This window comes from Anser anser, assembly GCF_964211835.1.
Source record: "Anser anser genome assembly, chromosome: 9".
NCBI classification, from domain to species: Eukaryota; Metazoa; Chordata; class Aves; order Anseriformes; family Anatidae; genus Anser; species Anser anser.
In genome coordinates this window covers 19180304-19198694 of record NC_139729.1, presented here as the reverse complement: position 1 = coordinate 19198694, position 18391 = coordinate 19180304, and the positions used below count along the sequence as shown (strand labels likewise).

The following is an 18391-nucleotide window of genomic DNA, read 5'->3' as shown; positions in this document are numbered from 1 at the left end:
GAGATGGCCATGGCCTGGAGGAGTTTCATGCCCCAGGACCTGGTCACATCACCCAGATCACAGCCAGGGGGCTGTGCCCATGCCCAGGCCGGTGGGTGCCATCCCTGCTGCTTGGTGCCAGCCTGGAGGTCTGGGTCCACCTGGTTTCTGTGCATTATGCACCTCTGGGGACGGGGCAGGGAAAGCCACCTTGCAGAGAGCACGGGGCAGGCTGGCACAGCCGGACGGATGGCTCCTGGCTGTGACCAGGCTGTGAGCACCCAGGAGAGTCATGTCTCAGCTGCTGGGCATTCGCTTCTCCCCTCTGTCCATGCCCTCACCTCTGGCAGCGCCAGCAGCCGGTTGCTTGCAGTATGCGGCTCATCTCCAGCAGCAACAGAGGCAGCTGGTGCCGGGCTGGTGGAGGCACGGCACGTCCCGGAGCTGGCTGCGGGCAGCACGAGCTGGAGCACAGAGGAGCAGACGCAGGCAGCTGGCAGCCACGAGGTAAGCAGCAGGGGGGGGCACAGAGCTGGGATCCCCACCAGCCCTCGGGCGCTCTTCCACTGGGCTCCCTCACCCTCCGTGTCCCCCTCTGCACGACCACGACTGCTCGGGCAGCTTGGCTCTGTTTCCCCCTTGTCACTCCGCTCAGCACCTTCACGGGGCGCTGGGACAGGGCCGTGTGGCTCAGAGGTCCGTGGCCAGCATGTACAGGTGGCAGGCGGTGCTGTGTCTGTCCCCAGCTGGGTGCCAGCCCTCACGGGGGGTTGTCCCCCAGGGGTAACCCCAGCGGCGGGCACAAAGAAGCCACAGGAGCCCGCAAGACTGCCATGAGGTTTACTTCCACGTTCAGCACAACCACGGCCACAGTGTGCTCCCCATCACCCCCGCAGCAGGGGGGTGACAGAGCCCTGCCACCCCGGTCCCCCTCCAGCGCTGTGCTTGGCTCCAGGAGCTGCTGCACCCACAGCCAGGCACGTAGATTTGGGGACATCCAGCCCCTGGCATCGTCCATGGAGCCAGTGTCAGGGGGCTGTCGGGTGTCACTGGGGCAGGTACAGCTTGGGGTCCCCGGGGAAGGGCAGGGCGGGCGCCTGGTTGAAGTGAGCCATGAGGAAGATGCCGACGGTGCCGCACACGAAGAGGGAGGCCATGATGAAGAAGCAGACGCGGTCGATCACCCGCCCCACCAGGATCCACTCCTCGTTCTCCTGTTGGCGCGCATCGAGGGGGCGCTGAGGGCTTGTCCTCGCCCCCCCTGCCCACCCCCCCGTGCTGCCCCGGCCCCGACTCACGCTGTTGAAGTCGTTCTGCTCCCGCGTGGCGTTGGCGATGTGGTTGCAGGCATCGACACAAGCACGGATCTCGGGGCCTGCCTCCTCCAGGCTCTGGCAGAAGTCCTGAGCGTAGCTGCTATCCAGCCCACGGCCTGCGGGCACACGGCCCGAGGCACCGGTGAGCACCCAGCAACCTGGCACATCACCCAGGGGAAACGCCAGCCCGCCTGGGGCACTCACCGATCTTCTCCAGCACGGTTTTCATCAGCCCGTCCCTCTCCTTCTGCTTCTCGAAGAGCAGCTCGGTGCGGGCTTTCCAGAGCATGTACTCATCGGCTTTCACCATCAGCCCCAGGGAGCTGCGTCGCCGGGAGGCTCGTGGTGGCCCCGGCGCCTCCTCCGGCATGTGCATGCCCAGGTAGCGGGGCAGAAGGTGCAGACACACCTGGGCACAGAGTCACCCCAGGGTCCTGGTCCCCCGACACTACCCAGGGCACCCAGTGGGTGCAGTTGGGTCCCAGTATATTGTCCCCAGAGCGCCCCTGTGCCACCGGGCACCAACTGCTCCCCAGAGCTCAGTAGTGGCTTAGAGGGGGGCAGTGGCGCAGCGTGGTGCCTTGGGGACATCTGGGGGTCCCTGCCTTGGGTTAAGGCATGCCTACGGAGTAGGGCAGACCACAGACACCCCCCCCTTAATCCCCACGTGTAAGGGCCAGGGGGCCGGAGGCAGGTACCTGGCGCACCCTCTGGGACATGGAGTGAGTGTTGGGCGTTCTCAGCGAGACGTTGAGGACGATGACGGCGTTCACCACGATCACCACCGTCACCACCATGAGGAAGGTCAGGTACCTGTGAAGGGGGTACAGGGCCTCAGCTGCCATGCGGCCGCTGGGCTACAAGCTATGGTAGTGGGGATTGGGGTGGAAACTGGGGACATTGGCACGCGGTAGCCCTGTGTCACTGCACGTGGAGGGTTGGAACGTCCTGCCTGTGAGCCTTGGCTCCCTCTCCCCTTCCTGCTGTGGCAATTTGCCCAGGATATGAGCAGATAGGGAAGATTTCCATGCCTGGGTCCTGTCCACGGGCACTGGCACCCAGACACCCCCGCTGGCACAGAGTGACCCCATCCCCTTGTGTCACTTACTTCCCGATGAGCGGCACCGCCTGGGAGGTCTCAGGCACCTTCTGAGCGATGAGGAAGAGGAAGACGGTCTGGGCCAGGAGCACGTTGATGGAGACAGTGCATTTCTGCCCGCCCGCTGCCGAGGAGGGACAAAGGGGAGGCTTGGCGGGGGGCAGCGGCGTGGGCACGGCGCTGCTTTGGCAAAGGGCCTGCCCAACAATGAGCCAACCAAGTCCTGTTTGGCAGCTTAACCCGGGGGTACCCAAAAATTCATCCCAAACCCCAAATATCTCTGAAGTGGAGCAGCTGGGGATGAACATCCCGGTGCCCACCACCAGCACAGCACCAGCGTACCTTTGGCGGGCAGAAAGTAGACGAGCACGGCCATGGAGGAGATGAGGACGCAGGGCACGATGATGTTGATGATGTAGAAGAGGGGCTTGCGCTGGATGATGAGGTAGAAGACCACCTGCTGGTACTGGGTGTCGTCCGGGGTGAAGTGCCCCGAATTGATGATTTTCCGTGCAGGGCGGTGCTTGATGGCCCACTCGCCGTTCTCTGCCACGCAGGGATGTCACCACGTGAGTCCTCGTGTCCCGCTGGGGACACTGCCAGCACCCAGCGTGGGTGGGAGGAAGAGGAGGCCTGGGCACGACGTGGGGAGAGGTGCTAGGGCCACAATGAGGGGGCAGAGGAGGGCGATGAGCACCGAGGGGTGCTCCAAAATACCCCTGAAAGCTACGGGAGGGGGAACCGACGGGGCACCAGGGGTCCCTCGGGGACAGGGGCTCCCAGGATGAGTTACGTGTGGGGCTGGGAGTCCCCCCCAGTGCCCTGCCACCGGGGAGCCGTGGGGGAAGCCGAGCGTGACGCTTTATTAAGGCGCGTTGTTTTCCCCCGCCGTCTGTGGGAGCGATAGATTTTTCCCAATCAAGATCGCAGCTCGGGCCGGTAATGAAAAAATAAATCTCTCCGCCCGAAAAGCATTTTGTTCCTTCACTATGCAATTAAAATGTGATGGAAAACGTCATCGTTTGGCCGTGACAGCTACGTTCCCAACATCAATCAAGCTGCCGGGAGCAGCGCTCTCCGGGAGGGACTGCCAGGCGGTGAGAGCCGCGAGCCGGGGGGGTTGGAAAAACAAATCTCTCCCCCGCTCCCGCTTCCACTAATAACTTAAGTACCCATGTAATGGCAAGGGCTGCTAATAGCCTCTCCCCCCCCCCTCCCCACCGCCCTGAATTTGGCAGCCAGCAGCATTGCAGCAGGCCGCTGGGCGCCCCCAGGGTGGGCTGCTCGTGTTTTGGGGGGGCGTGGGGCTACCTGTGAAGGCCTCGGGGTCGATGGAGATCCACTCCACGGTCTGGCCTTCCTCCACCGTCAGCAGCAGGTTGATCTCGTTGGCGCTGTAGGTCTGGGATCTGGGGAGGGACAGGTGGCATGCAGCAGGCCAGCCGGGGAAGGGGGTGACAAAAGTGCCACCAGGTCCCGCTGGCCACCTCCTGCTTTTTTGGCCACTTGGCTTGGCTCAGGAGCCCCTCACCTCCTGGTGGTCACGGGGTGGCAGGGGACAGCTTGGTGGCACTCGCCCGCTCCGGGGCTCATCGCGAGACACCTGCCTTGGGGACAACGGGGGTCCTGTCCCCCTGGGCCCCCCCCACCCCCCCGCAGGGTGCTTACTGGAAGACCATGGTGCAGTTCTGCCAGTCGAAGGGGAAGTAGGTGACGTGGATGGCGCAGGAGCTGCGGTAGATGGCGGGGGGCAGCCAGTAGATGCTGCCGTCGGGGGACACCAGCACGTTGGTGTAGAGCGTGATCTCGAACGTCCCGTCAATGCTGGGGGGGGGGGGGAAAGGGTGGGCTCAGCCCCACACGGTGCCCACGGGGCGGCTGTCACCCTGCGTGTGGGGAGGTGACCCTGCTGCACCCCGGAGCGGCCTCACTTGTTCTCCAGGACGATGTCGGGCAGCCAGACCATGGTGGAGGGCACCCGCAGCAGCTGGATGTTGTCGTAGTTCTTGGGGTCCCACCGCAGGCGGTAATCGGACCATTGCTGGGCAAGGGGAGCAAAGAGGGGGGGGTCACAGCACCCCCCGGGGCTGCCTGTCCTGTGTTGTCCCCAAAACGGGCACAGCAGGGAGCACCCACAAAAGGGGGTGTGGGTTACGGTGCCAGCCCACCACGAGGTGTAAAGGTAACCGGGGGGGGGGTCCTGTCTGAGGTCTCACCATCTCGATCCAGACGTTGGTGGTGAGGGTCTCCTCCCGCTCATTCTGGCAAGCAAGGAAGGGAGGAGGTGGCTTTAGCTCCCTGCCCACCTCTGCCCCCCTGCATGGGGACAGATCCCATCCCACCAGGGCCACCTGGGTCCCTGCAGCACCACCCCAGCACCCCAGGTCCATGCTCCTGCCCGGTGCTGGGGGCTGGGGGAGGGTCTCACCAGGGAGATGAGGTTGGTGAGGGTGAGCTTGAGGGTGACATCGATGACTTGGTCCCCGCGCAGGGCCGGGCGCAGGTGCCGGTTGTAGTTGGTCATCAGGTCCTGGAGCAGCTTCTCCTCCTGGTTCCTGCAGCTCACGCCTGGGGGGGGCACGCAGCGCCGTGGGGGCACCCCAGGGTGGGGATGGGGGGGCTGGTGCTGCCCCTGGGGGCTGCTGGCATGGCTGGGGGGGGGGTGTGCATGGGGAGGGGGTGCACACACCGCTGAAAGTACCCAGCAAACAGGGCATGGGGACACCCCAAGGGGGAGAGTGCATGGAGCTGTGCACCCATGGGTGACAAGCCCCCAAGGACAAAGACGGTGGAAGGGGAGGACCGGGCGCCCCCCCCAGCACTCCCGCCACCACCCCAGGGTGGGCACCCCTTACCTGCCAGGGTGCAGAGGGCGAGGAGGAGGCCGCGCATGGTGGAGCCGTAGGGCGCAGGGGCTGGGGCTCCGCTCGGCCGCCTGCACGCCGACCTTCTGGGCCTGGCGCCCGGCGGGATGGGACAGCTGTCCCCGTCCCCGTCAGCTGCTCCCAGCAGCAATGCGGGACAGGGAGGGGTGGGAGGCAGCCCGTGTCTCATCCTGTCCCCCCCCCCTCCCACCACCAGCAGAGTGATGGCAGTGTGCTGGGCAGCTCCCGTGGCGTTTTGTGCCGTTGGTGGGGTGTGGAAGTGGGGTTGGGGCCAAAATGAGCTCTGGGCTCAGTTCCCCCATGTCCCCCAAAGAGGGATGTGTTGCCCCATAGTGGAAACCCACACAGCCATGGGTTATGGAAAGGGGGTGCCCCCTGTAAACACCTCCAGCGGTGCCCTGTGTCCCCCCAGCAGTGACTGGTGGCCCCCAGGGCAAGCAGGTCCCCTCAGCTCGGCCTGGGGAGCAGTGCCCACCCCAAGGGTCTGAAGCTTGCCTGGCCCCATGTCGGGGGAAGCAGCACATTCCTGGCTCAGCGGAGAGGATGTGGCAGCTGTCCCAGGCCACCACCGGCAGGGGGGACGTCAGCTGTGCCCCCTGAAACCGGAGCCCTGGCCTGACGCTGCTGAGCCGGGGAAGAGGACATCCCCTGGGCCCCAGCCACGCGTTGCAGGATGGGGAAGACCTCTGGGGGTCTGGCTGGGGGTCTTGGCCCCCTGTAGCCGTAGCCCAGCACCAGAACACCCAGCAGCACCCATCCCCTGGGTGGGCATCACCCCCTCCCATCACACACCCAGTGCTCGGCACTTAGGGTGGGACGCCGAGAGCTGCACCCCGTGGCGAGAAGCACCCAGCTTTATTTCCCCGAGCCACAGCGGGGTGAGCAGGGAGGACCCCTCCTCCCGGCCACCCTAGATGTAGCGCTTGTTCTCCTCCCGGTAGTCGTAGGGGTCTCCGGAGAAGGGCAGCGGCGGCGGGTGGTTGTAGATGCCCATGAGGAAGATCCAGAGCGTGCCCACCACCAGCGTCGGGGTGACGAGGAACAGGCAGAGGCGGTCCAGGGTCCGGGCCACGCGGTTCCAGTTGTCCTTCTCCTGGGGAGGGAGCCAGGAGCAGGGCAGCGGGGGCACGGTGGGCATGGGGAGCCCCCCTCCACCCCGCCGTGCCCGTGGCCCCCACCTCGTTGTAGCTGTTTTTCTCCCGCATGTGCTTGACGATGAAGTTGGCACCATCAACGGCGGGTTTCAGGTGCTCGTAGAGCTGCTCCTCGCTCGTGCCCGCTGGTGCCAAGCCTGGGGGGCAGGAGAGCCCTGAGCTGGGCTCCGGTGGGCTGCCCCAGAGGGGACAGCCACCCTTCCCATGTCCCCCCCTGTCCCCGCAGAGAGGGGCTGAGGCTCACGAGCAGGGGTGACGCGGCTGGCGAGCCCGTGCCGCTCCGACTGCTTCTCGAACATGAGCTCGCTGCGGGACTTGACGCTGTAGTACTCCTCCGCCTTGGCGATGTAGCCGGCCGAGCTGCAGCGCCGGATGCACGGGGCGCCCGCCACGCTCCCCGCCGGCTGCGACATGCGCAGCAAGCGGGGCAGGCTCTCCAGGAACACCTGGGCACGGGACGTCACGGTGTCCCCACTTTCTGTCCCCAGGCTGGGCGCACGTGGCCCAGATGGGACACCCCGGGGCCGTGACGCACGGTGCCGCCCCTGCGCCCCCCCGTGCCCTGCGCCCCTCACCTCTCTGACCCAGTCGGACATGATGTGGGTGCTGGGGGTGCGGAAATGGAAGTTGAGGACCACGACGCAGATCACCACCACGGCCGTCACCAGCAGCATGATGAAAAGCAGGTACCTGGGGTGGGGGGCACAGACCTGGGGCTGGCATTGCCACAGGGGATGGGGACGTGCAGGGCCACCCTGGGGACCCCGAGATGCCTTCGCTGTGCCCTGCGGTGCCCAGGACTCACTTGCCGATGAGGGGGATGGCGTGGGAGGTCTCAGGCAGGCGCTGGGAGACGAGCAGGAGGAAGACAGACTGGGCCAGGAGCACCGAGATCACCAGGGTCATCTTCTCACCACCTGGAGAGCAGGTGAGCTCGGGGCGACCCTGCCGCAGGTCCCTCTCCCAGTGTCCCACCAGAAAGGGCCCCATATGGGGTTTTCTGTTGTATGAGTAGCACAAGGTCCCACTTGGGTTATCCTACACCCTGCTCAAGGGTGCCTGGCTGGGATGGCAGGGTCCTACACCGGGATGTCCTGGTGCCAGGATGTCCCCATGCTGGGCATTGGGGTGCCCCCATGGCCTAAGGCAGGTATGGGACATGGGGTGTTCCCACGCCCCCGGTGCAGGAGCCCCGGGGCCACTCACTGTCAGCCGGCAGGTAGAAGACGAGGATGGCCATGAAGGCGATGAGGACGCAGGGCGTGACGATGTTGATGACGTAGAAGAGCGGCTTGCGCTTGATGATGAGGTAGAAGGTGATGTCCTGGTGCTCGCTGCTCTCGGGGGGGTAGCTGGGGTGGATGTTCTTGCGGGCCGGGCGGTGGATGATTTCCCACTCGCCGTTCTCTGTTGGGACACGTGGGCCATTCTCACCACCTCCAGCAGCACCCGGGTACCAGGGTGCCCCCAGCCCCATACGGGGTGTTCCCGGCTGCCACGGGACACGGCAGAGAGCACCAGCGCTACCTGTGAAGCCTTCGGGGTCGATGATGATCCACTCCACCCGGTAATACTTTTCCGTCTCCGGGTCGCTCTCCTCCTTCAGGTGCATGCTGATCTCCTGGGCGTTGTACGCCAGCGAGCTGGGGGGGGGGGGGGGGGGACAGGCGGTGAGGGGCTGCACCCACCTTCTCCATCCTACATCCGGGGAGTCCTGAGTCCCCCCCATGCTGCACCCCATCGGCAGTGGACACCACGGGGTTGGGGACCCAGCTGCTTGCCCACCCTCCAGCCCCTGGCACCTGAACTTGAGGGTGCAGTTCTGCCAGTCGAAGGGGAAGAAGTCGACGTTGATGGGGCAGGCGCTGCGGAAGATGGCGGGCGGCAGCCAGTAGACGTAGCCGGTGTTGTAGACCAGCACGTTGCAGTAGTAGGCGACCTCGAAGAGCCCGTCGTTGCTGCGTGGGGGAAAAGAGAGGTGGCAGCAGGGTGAGGGAGAGCCCTGGGCACCCGGGACGGCTCTGGCCGAGGCTGCTCGCCCGGGGAGGTTGGGGAGGGGAAATTGAGGCACGGCTCACTTGTTCTCTAGGACTATCTCAGGCAGCCACAGCATTTCTGGCCGCAGGCGGAGCACCTCAATGTCCCCAAACTCGGATTTGTTCCACTGTAGGCGGTAATCGGTCCAGCCCTGGTGGGGGACAACCCCGGGTCACCCCCTCACCACACCAGGCCACCCCATGGCCCAGGGCACCGCTGATGCTGTGACACCCAGGGTGACAGCACGGGGACAGTGGCCATAGCACTGCGTGGGGACACTGCTGGGATGACAGAGGGGTCTGGGCAGGAGGTTGACAGTGCCAGGTCCCTGTCCCCTTTCCCCTCCTGTCCCTACTCACTTGTTCGAGCCACACATTGGTGGTGAGCGTCTCGTCCACCTCTTTCTGCAACGACAGTGGGGGGCACGGAGATGCCACAACTATCCCCAGGACCCCCCCCCCAACCCAAACCAGCCTTTTTGGGGTGCAGCCAGCCCCCTGGCACGGTGGCGGGTGCTGCCTGCCAGGGCTCACCAACGAGATGAGGTTGGAGAGGGTGAGGGCCAGGTAGACGTCCACGACCTGGTCGGTGGAGACGACGGGGCGCAGATCCTTGTTGTAGCCCCTCTCCTCGAAGAGGTAGTGGATGAGCCGCTCCTCCTGGTTAACGCAGAGCCCGCCTGGGGGGCGCGGGGTCAGGCAGAGCCATAGGGGGCTGGGGGTTGCTGGGCCTCCCCCAGCAGGGATGCCCAGCAAGGGCAGGGCAGGGCAAGGATGGAGGGGACAGGAGCTGGCCAGGACGCTGCACATCGGTGACATGCGGGGGCACTGAAGGGGGCACCCAGGTGTGGTGCATGGGCACAGGATGTGCAGGGGTGGTGCACACGTGGGGACGCATGGACACACATGGACACAGGGACATACAGACACCTGGACACAGACCCAGCACATGCACAAGGTACCGGTGCAGACGCAGCAGCACCGAGCACATGTAGATGGATGCACACATGGACACACGGACACGGACCAGGATGTGTAGGGACATGTTCAGGGATGCAGAGCTGCTGTGCACACAGACAGGCACACACAGACACGTGCACGGAGGCAGCAGCAGCGTGCACACACACCCACAGACACCTGCACACATGCAGGGACACAGGCACAGTGACACAGTGCGCACAGACAGATGGACACACACACGGTGAGGACACAGCTCCGGGTAGGGAGGCACAGGGGATGCTCAGTGACAGGTCCCTGCCGGGTGGTGCCCAAAACGCAGCCGTGGGGACACACATACCCAGCTTGGACCCTGCCACCATCACCCCCCAACCCCAACCCCATCGTGGGGGCCCAGGAACCCCCTGCACCCCAATCCCCCAGACCCATGGCCCCGCTCACCCGACACCCCCAGCGCCCCAAGCAGGGCCAGCCACAGCGGCAGGTCCCCCATGCGGTGCCCGCGGTGCTTTCGCGCGGTGCCAGCTCCTCGCCACCTCCCCGCCTGGCCCGGCCCGGCGGATGTCCGGCCACCAGGATGGACGGTGCCAGGTGCCGAGGGGGAAGGCTGCCGGCACCGGATACCCGCCGCGGCCCCCTTGTTTCCGGCACCCCCGTGCTCGGAGAAGGGAGACGGGCAGGCACAGCTGGCCTCGCCACCCCACGGTGCCACCTCGTCACCCCGGCGCTGGGAGGAGCAGTCCCTTCCCCACGGCTTGGCGGCCCCAGGGATGCTGCTTGAGGGCAGCAAGCATGTTGCCCCACAAGCTGGAGGTGTTGGCACCCACCGGGGGCATATCCCCTGGGAGGGGGGTTTCGTGTGGGGTGGCAGCTGGGGTGGGCACCGGTGCTGCGCTCTGGGGAAAAGGGTGCTGAGGTGGGCAGGGGTTCCTGACCGTGCTGGGGTCCTCCCCCTGGTAATGGGGGCAGGACCTGAAGAGGGGGGCATTGCTTGGGGGTGTGAGGTGATGGGGAGGGTAAAAAAAAATCTACTGGAAAATAGAGCCCTTCTTTATTGAAAAATAAATCTTTCTCTGTACAGATAAATAACAGTCCAGGTGCCTGTGGGGAATATAGGGTGTGCGGGGGTCTTGCTAAGTTGGGGGTGCCAGGGAGAGGAGGGCTGAGGACCCCAGCTGAGATGCTCCAGGTGCCCCCCATCACCCCAGGAGGTTGGTGGGAGGAGGGAAACTGATGCACAATGGGGGACAAAGGAGTGGGAGAGCCTGAGCTGGTGGGGGGGGGAGTTGAAAGACGTGACAGACCCCATCCCCGGCCAGCACCCCTAGGTTTTCAAAGCCTCGAGAGCCAAAGCGACGAGGCCAGGCATGCTGCGGGCCAGCGAGTCGCTCTCCAGCCCCACGAGGCCAGCGAAAGCCGTGGGGCGGCCGCCCACTGTGGCCCGCACCTGCGCCCGGTACAGCCCCTTGGCGTTTTTGGAGCCCAGGTCCACCAGGATCTGCCAGGGGAGGAAAACACCGTCAGCCCCAGAGCGGGGGGACACGTTGCTGGCAAGCTGGGGACAGTGAGGTGCCGGGGGTGGCTGCCGCACGCACGCACCTCCTGGAAGGTCATGGCCAGGTCCGGCTCCGGCACCCGCAGCACCCATGCGTACAGCTCCTGCAGCGCGCCCACCCGCAGCGCCGAGGCGTTGAGGCCAGGGCAGGCTGCGGCCCCTGGGGGGGGACAGGAGAGAGATGGAGATGGGTTCGGGGAGCAGGTGGGGGCACTGCGCCGCCACCAGCCCCAGGGTGCAAAGCTGAGGCTGGGTTTGCCATCTCCGGTGTCCCTGTGGCATCCCGCAGCACCTGGAGGCTGTGGGGTGCTTACCTCTGCCCACATCTGCCTCCTCCTCTTCTTCCTCTTCTTCCTCCTCCTCCTCCAGCCCAGGCTGTGTGGGCACCAGCTCACGCTTCTCCCTCGGCACCAACCCTGCGTGAAAACCCCGTTGGGGACGCCGCCGGTGGCCACTGCCTGGGCACAAAGCTGGGTGGAAATCAGCCCCAGCTCCCCCCCAAGGGCTCACGGTTTGGTGTAGGGATCCCCGATGGCTCTCCGGGTGCCTGCCTCTGCTGCGTGGCTTCCAGGGGGGTGTCGAGGTCCAGCTCTGCCCGGAGCTGGGCCAGGAAGGCTCTGCCCTGTCCCACCAGCTCCTCCACCTCCTCCTCGCCCTGCTGCAGGGAAGGGAAGGGGGACAGGGCAGGCAGTGGGGTTTGGTCCCTGCTGGCACTGTCACCAGAGGGGCAGGGGGTTCCCCCCATCCCATCCCTCTCCAAATACCTGCAAGAAGAGCCACGTCTCCCCGGGGAGCTGCTGCCCATCTGGGGTGGGTGCCGGGGGGCTGCCCCAGTCCATGGCCCTCAGCGCCTGCACCCAGTCCTGCAGCCGGGGCCCCACAGCCCCAAAGAGCCCTGCAAAGGGGGGTGGCTTTCCGGCCCCCTGCCTGCAAGCACAGCGGGGACAGCTCAGGCAGGCACCCGGTGGCAGCCGTCCCTTGGGCACTGCCACCTCCTGTGCCCCCCTGGTGGGACCTGGTTATGGGAAGAGCAGGACCCCACTGCCTTGAGCTGTCCCCAGAAAGCCATATCAGCGCCTATGGGTATCTTGCCCACCTCCACAAAATCTACAGCCCCCATGGCCCACCAAGCCCTTGTGTCCCCCCTTACCTGGTGGGGGGTCTCCGGGGTCCCTCTGCCTTGGGGCTAGGCTGGTCCCCTGCCACAGCCACGTCTGTGGGGACAAGAAGGGGACAGGACGGACAAGGCGTAGGGGTGCCCGAGCCACCAGCACAAGGGTGGCGTGTCCCCACAGGGCCTTGGGGTGGCACAGCCTGGGCGGGTACCTGGAGCATCCCTGCGGGCACGGGTGGGGAAGAAGTGCCCATAGATCTTGCCCAGGAGCTGGGGCAGGGCGCGGGTGAGGAAGGAGAAGTCGACCTGGTTCCGGATGAAGTCCCCGGCCCGGCGCAGGAGACCCACCAGCGTCTGGGCGTAGGAGTGCAGCTCTGGGGGTGCAGCAAGAGAACCACGTCCCTGGCACCGTGCCGGCACGGCATGCCCCCCCTGTCCCCAGCCAGACACAGCCCCCGTGCCCTGGCGTTGTCTCACCGCATCGCCTCGCCCGGGCACGGCAGGTCTCCTCAGCAAGGCGGGCGCAGGCGGCCTGGCCCAGGGCTGCCCGGCAGGACCCCGCGTAGAAGGAGCAGAGGCGGGTGCGCTCGGGGGGCTGCTGCTCGGGGGGCAGCTGCGACAGGGCCAGCAGCTCGAAGCAGCTCGGTTCCCGGCTGCCAGGGGCGGCTGCGAGGACACCGGCGCTGCCATAAGCTGCTGAGCCCCCACCCATCACCTTGGGGGATCCCCGTGGCACCCTTTCCCACTGCCATCCCGTGCCCCTTGGACACTCACAGTCCATCTGGAGGCTGAGCCAGTCCGCGAAGGCAGCAACGCGGGTGTAGACGCCGGGTTTGCCCCTCTCACCGCACCCGTCGCCCCACGAGGTGATGCCGTAGAGGACAAAGTGGCGCGAGGAGGGGTCCTGGCACACCAGCGGGCCCCCCGAGTCGCCCTGCAGGGGGATGCCCGTACATCAGTGGGGAGCACCGAGCGTGCCGGGAGCCTGGCCGTGCCGTGCCAGCGCCGTGTGCTCACCCCGTGCCCAGGGGGTTGCCGTGCTGGGAGGGGAATTACCTGGCAGGAGTCGATGCCCCCGGACAGGTACCCGGCACAGAACATGGTGCTGGTGAGCAGCTCCCTGCCCAGGGCGCCCCGGCACGTCTCCTGGCTGAGCAGGGGCACCTGTGCCTCCATCACCACCTCGGCCGACGGCCCCTCTGCCAAGCAAGGCACCCGTTTTGGGGTCCCCTCTGCCTGGCCCCCTCTTTTGGGGTACCCGCACGCTCCCCTCTTTTGCACCCTTGGCTCGGCGCCGGGCACTGGGGAGGGGGTGGCACCCAAGTGCAGCACCCAACCTCTCTGCCAAGGGGGACAGCCCGCTGACCCCGTGGGTGCCGGGTGGCACCTACCTTCATAGAGGGACCCCCAGCCCGCGATGTAGCAGGGGGTGCCGGGGCTGGGCTCCGCGGGGCCACTGGGCAGGCACACGGGGCTGACGGTGGCTGACGGGGCCAGCGGCACCGCCAGCTCCAGCAGCGCCAGGTCCCCGTGGAACGTCTTGGGGTTGAACTGGAAGGAAAAAGGGTGGGAGGGTGGGTGGGATCCTGGGGTGTGGAGGACTGGTTTGGGGGTGCCCGCCTCCACCTCCACCGACCTTGGGGTGAGGCACGATGCGCCTGACGGGCACTGCACGCTCACCCGGGTCCTGCTTGCCCAGCTCGTGGTCGCCCACCACCACCGTCCACGCCAGCTCGTTCTGGGTCCTGGCCGGGGAGGGGAAAGGGGCAGTGATTTGGGGGGGGGGGGCAACATCAGTGCCACTCCATGCCCCCTTCTGCAGGGACACCACGTCCCTGTGCCCCTGTGTACCCGGCGAAGCAGTGGGCAGCAGTGAGGACCCAGGCGTGCCCCACCAGCACCCCTCCGCACATCAGCTCCCCGTGCAGCCGCACCGACACCAGCCAGGGCCAGGCCCCCGGGGGGGCCACGCTGCCCCCCATGATCCGTCCTCGGGGGGCCGTGGCATTGACGGGGGGGCCCGCACGGTTCCCGCAGCTCCCTGGCGGACAAAGCTGGGGTGAGTGGTGGGGGTCCCGCCGACGTCCCCCTGTCCTCCACGGTCACCGACGTGGCCGAGGAGGGGGCGGCGGGCGGCCCCCGGGGGGGTCAGGCTGCAGCGGGCGTGCTGTCAAGCCTCATCGTGCTCACGGAGGCGAGCGGGCGGAGGGCCGGGGGCACCCCGCGGCCCGGCAGCTGCCGACGCTAACCTCTGCCCCCCCGGCACAGCGGGCAGCCGGGGATGGGGCTGGGGGTTTGGGGGGGGCCACCCCGGCTCACCTGGCATCGCCGCCTCTGCTGGTGCATCACTTGGGGTGGCGGCTGCCAGCCCTGTGGGGACAGGTTGTCACGGTATGTGGGGACATCTCCCCCCACCCTGGTGTCAGCACCGTGTCCCCGCTGTCCCCAGTTTGCCCCAGTCCCTCCCAGTGCCCCACAGCAGCGCTGCATCCCAAACAAACACCGCTGTCCCGCCCCAGGTGTCCTCGTCACCTCCAGTGACTGTGTCCCCGATCTCCCCATCCGCCCCAGTGCCCCGTTGCCCCAGAAATCCCTGTCCCACCCCAGATTCTCCACCCCTCAACGTGCCTGTGTCCTCAATCTCTCTCTTCCACCCCATATCTCCCCATCCCACCTCGATCCCTCTGTGACCCCCCCCAATACTCCATCCCCCTCCAGATCCCCCCCAGTGTCCCAGTGCCCCCACCCCAGCTCCTCCACCACCCCTCGCTGCCCCATCCCAAGTTCCCCATCGCTCCCAATGCCTCCATCCCCCAAATCTCCACATCTCACCCCAGATCCTCCTTCCCCCCCGTTTTCCTACCCCCCAACCTTCCCATCCCACCAGAGAACCCCCATCACCATGCTCCATCCTCTGACCCCAACCCTTCCCTCCCCAAATCCCCCCCCACCCCATCCCACCCCAGCACCCACACCCCATATCCCCTCCAGGCACTCCCAGCTGATGCCCCGTTTGTTATTGTAGGGTCTCCTCTCTCCGGGAGGGGGTCCCCACTCACGGCACTCCTGGAGGCGGCGGAGGCAGCGCTGGGCGCTGAGCAGGGCGCAGCGGGGCTGAGCCCCCCGGGGGGGGCACAGGAGCTGGTAGGGGGCACACGCCTGGCTCAGCGCCCAGTTGCGCCGGGGCAGCTCGGGCAGCGCCTGGGCGTCCAGCAGGGCCTGGCAGCCGGGGGGGACACCGGGGGGCACGGCGGGGGCTGCGGGGACAGCGGGGCTGTGGGTGTCCCTACATCGTCCCTGCACCCTGGCCGCTTCCACCTGGGTCACCCCAGGGCCGGTAGGAAGAGGGAATGGGGGGGGGGGGGGGGAGGGGCTGCATTGGCTTGTTTTGCTAGGGTCTCCTTGGTGCTGGGGTATGTTTTGGTAGGGTCTCCTTGGTGCTGGGGTATGTTTTGGTAGGGTCTCCTGGGCGCCGGGGTATGTTTTGGGAGGGATTTTGCTCTTATCAAGCAGTATTTGGGGTAGGGCTTCAGGTTGGGTAGGATCTCAAGAGGATGGGGAACTGTTTGGGTAGGGTGGTGTTTTTGTAGGGTCTCCAGCTGACATGGATTTTTTGGGGGAGGCTGGGCACTGCTCTGGGGAAGCCCATGGGGGTGAACACCTGTGGGGGGGATATGGTTTGGGTGGGATATGGGCTAGGGGTGGGTAGGGTCTTGGGGTGTTTGGGGTCTCTAGGGGACGCATGGGGCAGTGTTTGGGTAGGGTCTCTAGGGGATGGGGCAGTTTTTGGGTAGGGCCGCGGGGGCCGGGACTCACGTGGGCAGCGGCGGGTGGTGTTGGCGCAGGGGGGGAAGAGGCAGGGGGCGCAGAGCCCGCAGGCCCCCCGCTGCCGCTGCTGCTCCGCCTGGGCCCGCTCCAGCGCCAGCAGCGCGCTCCTCAGCGCCGCCTCCAGCACCAGCGTCCCCCGGCTCGACAGCGCTGCCGGGGCACATCAGGGCGCTCAGACCCCCCCCCGGGACCCCCCCCCCACACCGTCCCCAGCCCACCCAGGCCCCCTGCCCTGGTATCTCCATGCTGGTGTCAGGCTGGGCACGGGCACAAACGAGGGCGCACGGCGGGGTGTGAGCGCGGGCAGGTGTGCCCGTGCGTGTGCCCCCCCCCGTGTCCCCACGTGGCTGCCCCCGGGGCTGGCACAGGACAAGGGACCCATCCTGGTGCCCCCCCCCCCGCCCCAAAAAAGCAAATCCCATGTCCTCCAGCCCCCCGTTAAGCATCCCAAAGCCCCCCCCCTAAGGATGTCCCCATGCACTCACCTTGCAGGACGCCGGCTGGCATGGGGTACAGCCCCTGGCCCAGGGGGGCCCCCCCGGCCAGCTGCAGGAGCAGCAGCAGCACGGGGGGGGCCAGGCAGACCCCGAGGCCAGCACCCCGCGGCCTCTTCCCTCCTCGCTCCATCCTGGCCGGGCAACGTTTTTTTTTGGGGGGGGGGAATTTGGGGGATAAAAAAGGGGGGGGGAGCCCCAAAAGTGCCCGAGGCGCCGGGGAAGGCGCGGATATATAGGGTGCCCCCCGGGCGGTGGGAGGAGAGAGAGGGGCCAGGGGAGCACAAACAGGCGAGTTCATTAATGTCGCGCCAAGATGCCATCCCGGGGGGGGGTCCGGGGTTGGGGACGCAGCTCGGGGCCTCAATGCCGCCTTTGTTCGACGGGGGCCTCGGGGCGGGCAGCATCAGACGGGCGCTGCGCTCCGGCGCTGCCCGCGGCCCTTGATCATTTTCACGCCGAGCTCGGCCCCGCCAACGGTGCCCCCACACTCCCCCCCCCGCTCCGTCCCGCCACCCCAAATCCGGCCCCGAGCCCTGGGAAGGGGGCAGCTGGGAGCGGGGTTTGGGGGGGGGGGGGGGGTCGGGGTGCCGGGGGTGGGAGGCGGGTGGGAAACGCGGTGGCGGGCGCTTCAAAGGGGAGCGGGCACCGGGAAGGGGGCTGCGGGAGATGGGGGGCACCGGGGGGCGCCTAGGGGAAGGGAGGGATTGGGGGGGGGGCTTTGTCCCCCGGGAGCGGGGCGCTGGGTTGTGGGAAGGGGCCCCCCCCATGTCTACGGTTTGGTTCGGTGCGTGCCCCACGATTTTGGGGTGTCCCCCTTCCCCATTTGCTGCCTGTGTCCTTTGTAGGGACAGGGATGGTCACGGGGCTGTCACCTCATAGGGGTGCAGGGGGTGCCCGTGACCCCAAACCTGCCCCTGTTAGGGGCAGGGGGTGCCCACATCCCTGGGGCCGTTTGGGGGTCCCCGTGTCCACTTGGGGTGATCATGGGGTGCCTGTGCCCCCATCCCTGTCCCTGTTAGGACTGTTTGTCCCTGTTAGGGGCTGTTTGGGGGTGCCCACGTCCCCGTGTCCACTTGGGGAGGTCAGGGGGTGCCCGTGCCCCTATCCCAACCCGTTTTGGGGGCACCCATGTCCCCAGACCCACCGGGGAACAGGGAATTGCCTGCACCTCCCTCTCTGCCCTGCTTATGGGGTGCCCACGTCCCCATCTCCGTCCCCATTAGGGACGTGGCTGCCCGTGTCCCCGTGCCCACTTAGGGGGCAGCGGGTGCCCCCGTCCCCATTAGGGCCAGGGGTGCCTCCGTGCCCGCAGCCCCGGCCGTGCCGCGCTCCCCTCCCGCCCCCCCCCGGCCCTAATTGTGCCAGCGGGGCGCCGACAATGCCGCTTCAGTGGCACATCAAAGGCGCGGCGTTGGCGACGCGAGGCCACCGCTGGCACCGCGACAGCCCCACGTGAAAGCCCCCCCGGCTCCCACCTCGGGCCCCCCTTCCCCGCCCCCCCAGCCTGGGGGGGGGGGGACACCGCGGGGACACGCTCCCTTGGGTCCCCCGGGGACCGTCCCCGTACCCCGTCCCGTATGGCCCTACCCGAACCGTCCCCTCTTTGCCCAGGTGGCAGGGGGTCACTCTGTGGGGTCAACGTTTGGTGCCCACGGCACCGCCGCCGCTGGGATTTGCCCCCGGTCCCACGGCACCGCCGTGCGCCCCTGCTCAGCCCCGTCCCCGGTGCCAACCCCATTAACCTAATTGGCACCGGCGGCGGTGGCGGTGGGACCCCGGGGCCCCGGCTGCGGGGCGGTTGGGGGGGGGGGGGGGAACGGTGCCCCCCGAGCTGCCCCCAGCCCCGATTGTCCGGTAATTGGCGTGGGCAGCAGAGCCCGGCCACCACCCTGGCGGCGTGCCCCAGCCCGGGGGGACACGGGGGGGACAAGGGGGGGACATCCTTGGGGGACACATGGGGGGGGGGCACAT

General features: G+C 67.2%; 3 protein-coding genes across 5 annotated transcripts; all 3 read right to left on the bottom strand.

The window, feature by feature from the left end:
• Positions 1 to 805: 805 nt before the first annotated feature.
• On the bottom strand, positions 806 to 5448 carry CHRNG (cholinergic receptor nicotinic gamma subunit; the record flags this gene model as incomplete). The annotated part of the gene is made up of 12 exons (XM_083848311.1): positions 806 to 1193; positions 1278 to 1411; positions 1500 to 1704; positions 1994 to 2108; positions 2404 to 2518; positions 2737 to 2940; positions 3706 to 3803; positions 4063 to 4218; positions 4326 to 4435; positions 4611 to 4655; positions 4823 to 4962; positions 5250 to 5448. The coding sequence occupies 12 exons, from the start codon at positions 5446 to 5448 to the stop codon at positions 1026 to 1028; spliced, it is 1689 nt and encodes a 562-aa protein (XP_083704437.1). The 3' UTR covers positions 806 to 1025.
• A 671-nt stretch (positions 5449 to 6119) lies between these two features.
• CHRND (cholinergic receptor nicotinic delta subunit) lies at positions 6120 to 10414 on the bottom strand (the record flags this gene model as incomplete). The annotated part of the gene is made up of 12 exons (XM_083848298.1): positions 6120 to 6372; positions 6458 to 6570; positions 6678 to 6879; positions 7009 to 7123; positions 7239 to 7350; positions 7640 to 7840; positions 7961 to 8076; positions 8236 to 8391; positions 8512 to 8621; positions 8830 to 8874; positions 9004 to 9149; positions 9868 to 10414. The coding sequence occupies 12 exons, from the start codon at positions 10412 to 10414 to the stop codon at positions 6190 to 6192; spliced, it is 2046 nt and encodes a 681-aa protein (XP_083704424.1). The 3' UTR covers positions 6120 to 6189.
• PRSS56 (serine protease 56) lies at positions 9632 to 16549 on the bottom strand. Of its 3 annotated transcripts, XM_083848296.1 has the most exons (16): positions 16409 to 16549; positions 15912 to 16073; positions 15155 to 15352; positions 14415 to 14465; positions 13947 to 14136; positions 13732 to 13840; positions 13487 to 13646; positions 13152 to 13294; positions 12870 to 13029; positions 12573 to 12761; positions 12308 to 12469; positions 12132 to 12195; positions 11746 to 11908; positions 11492 to 11639; positions 11296 to 11397; positions 9632 to 11141 (listed from the first exon to the last, which is right to left on the bottom strand). In XM_083848296.1, the coding sequence occupies exons 1-16, from the start codon at positions 16428 to 16430 to the stop codon at positions 10759 to 10761; spliced, it is 2406 nt and encodes an 801-aa protein (XP_083704422.1). In that variant the 5' UTR covers positions 16431 to 16549; the 3' UTR covers positions 9632 to 10758. The 3 variants fall into 3 exon arrangements, 2 of the variants coding, with proteins under 2 accessions (XP_083704422.1, XP_083704423.1); XR_014588037.1 differs by lacking the exons at positions 9632 to 11141; positions 11296 to 11397 and having other exon boundaries at positions 11503 to 11636; positions 12132 to 13029; positions 13152 to 13646; XM_083848297.1 differs by lacking the exons at positions 13732 to 13840; positions 13947 to 14136; positions 15155 to 15352; positions 15912 to 16073; positions 16409 to 16549 and having other exon boundaries at positions 12132 to 12469; positions 12870 to 13646; positions 14415 to 14787.
• Positions 16550 to 18391: the final 1842 nt, after the last annotated feature.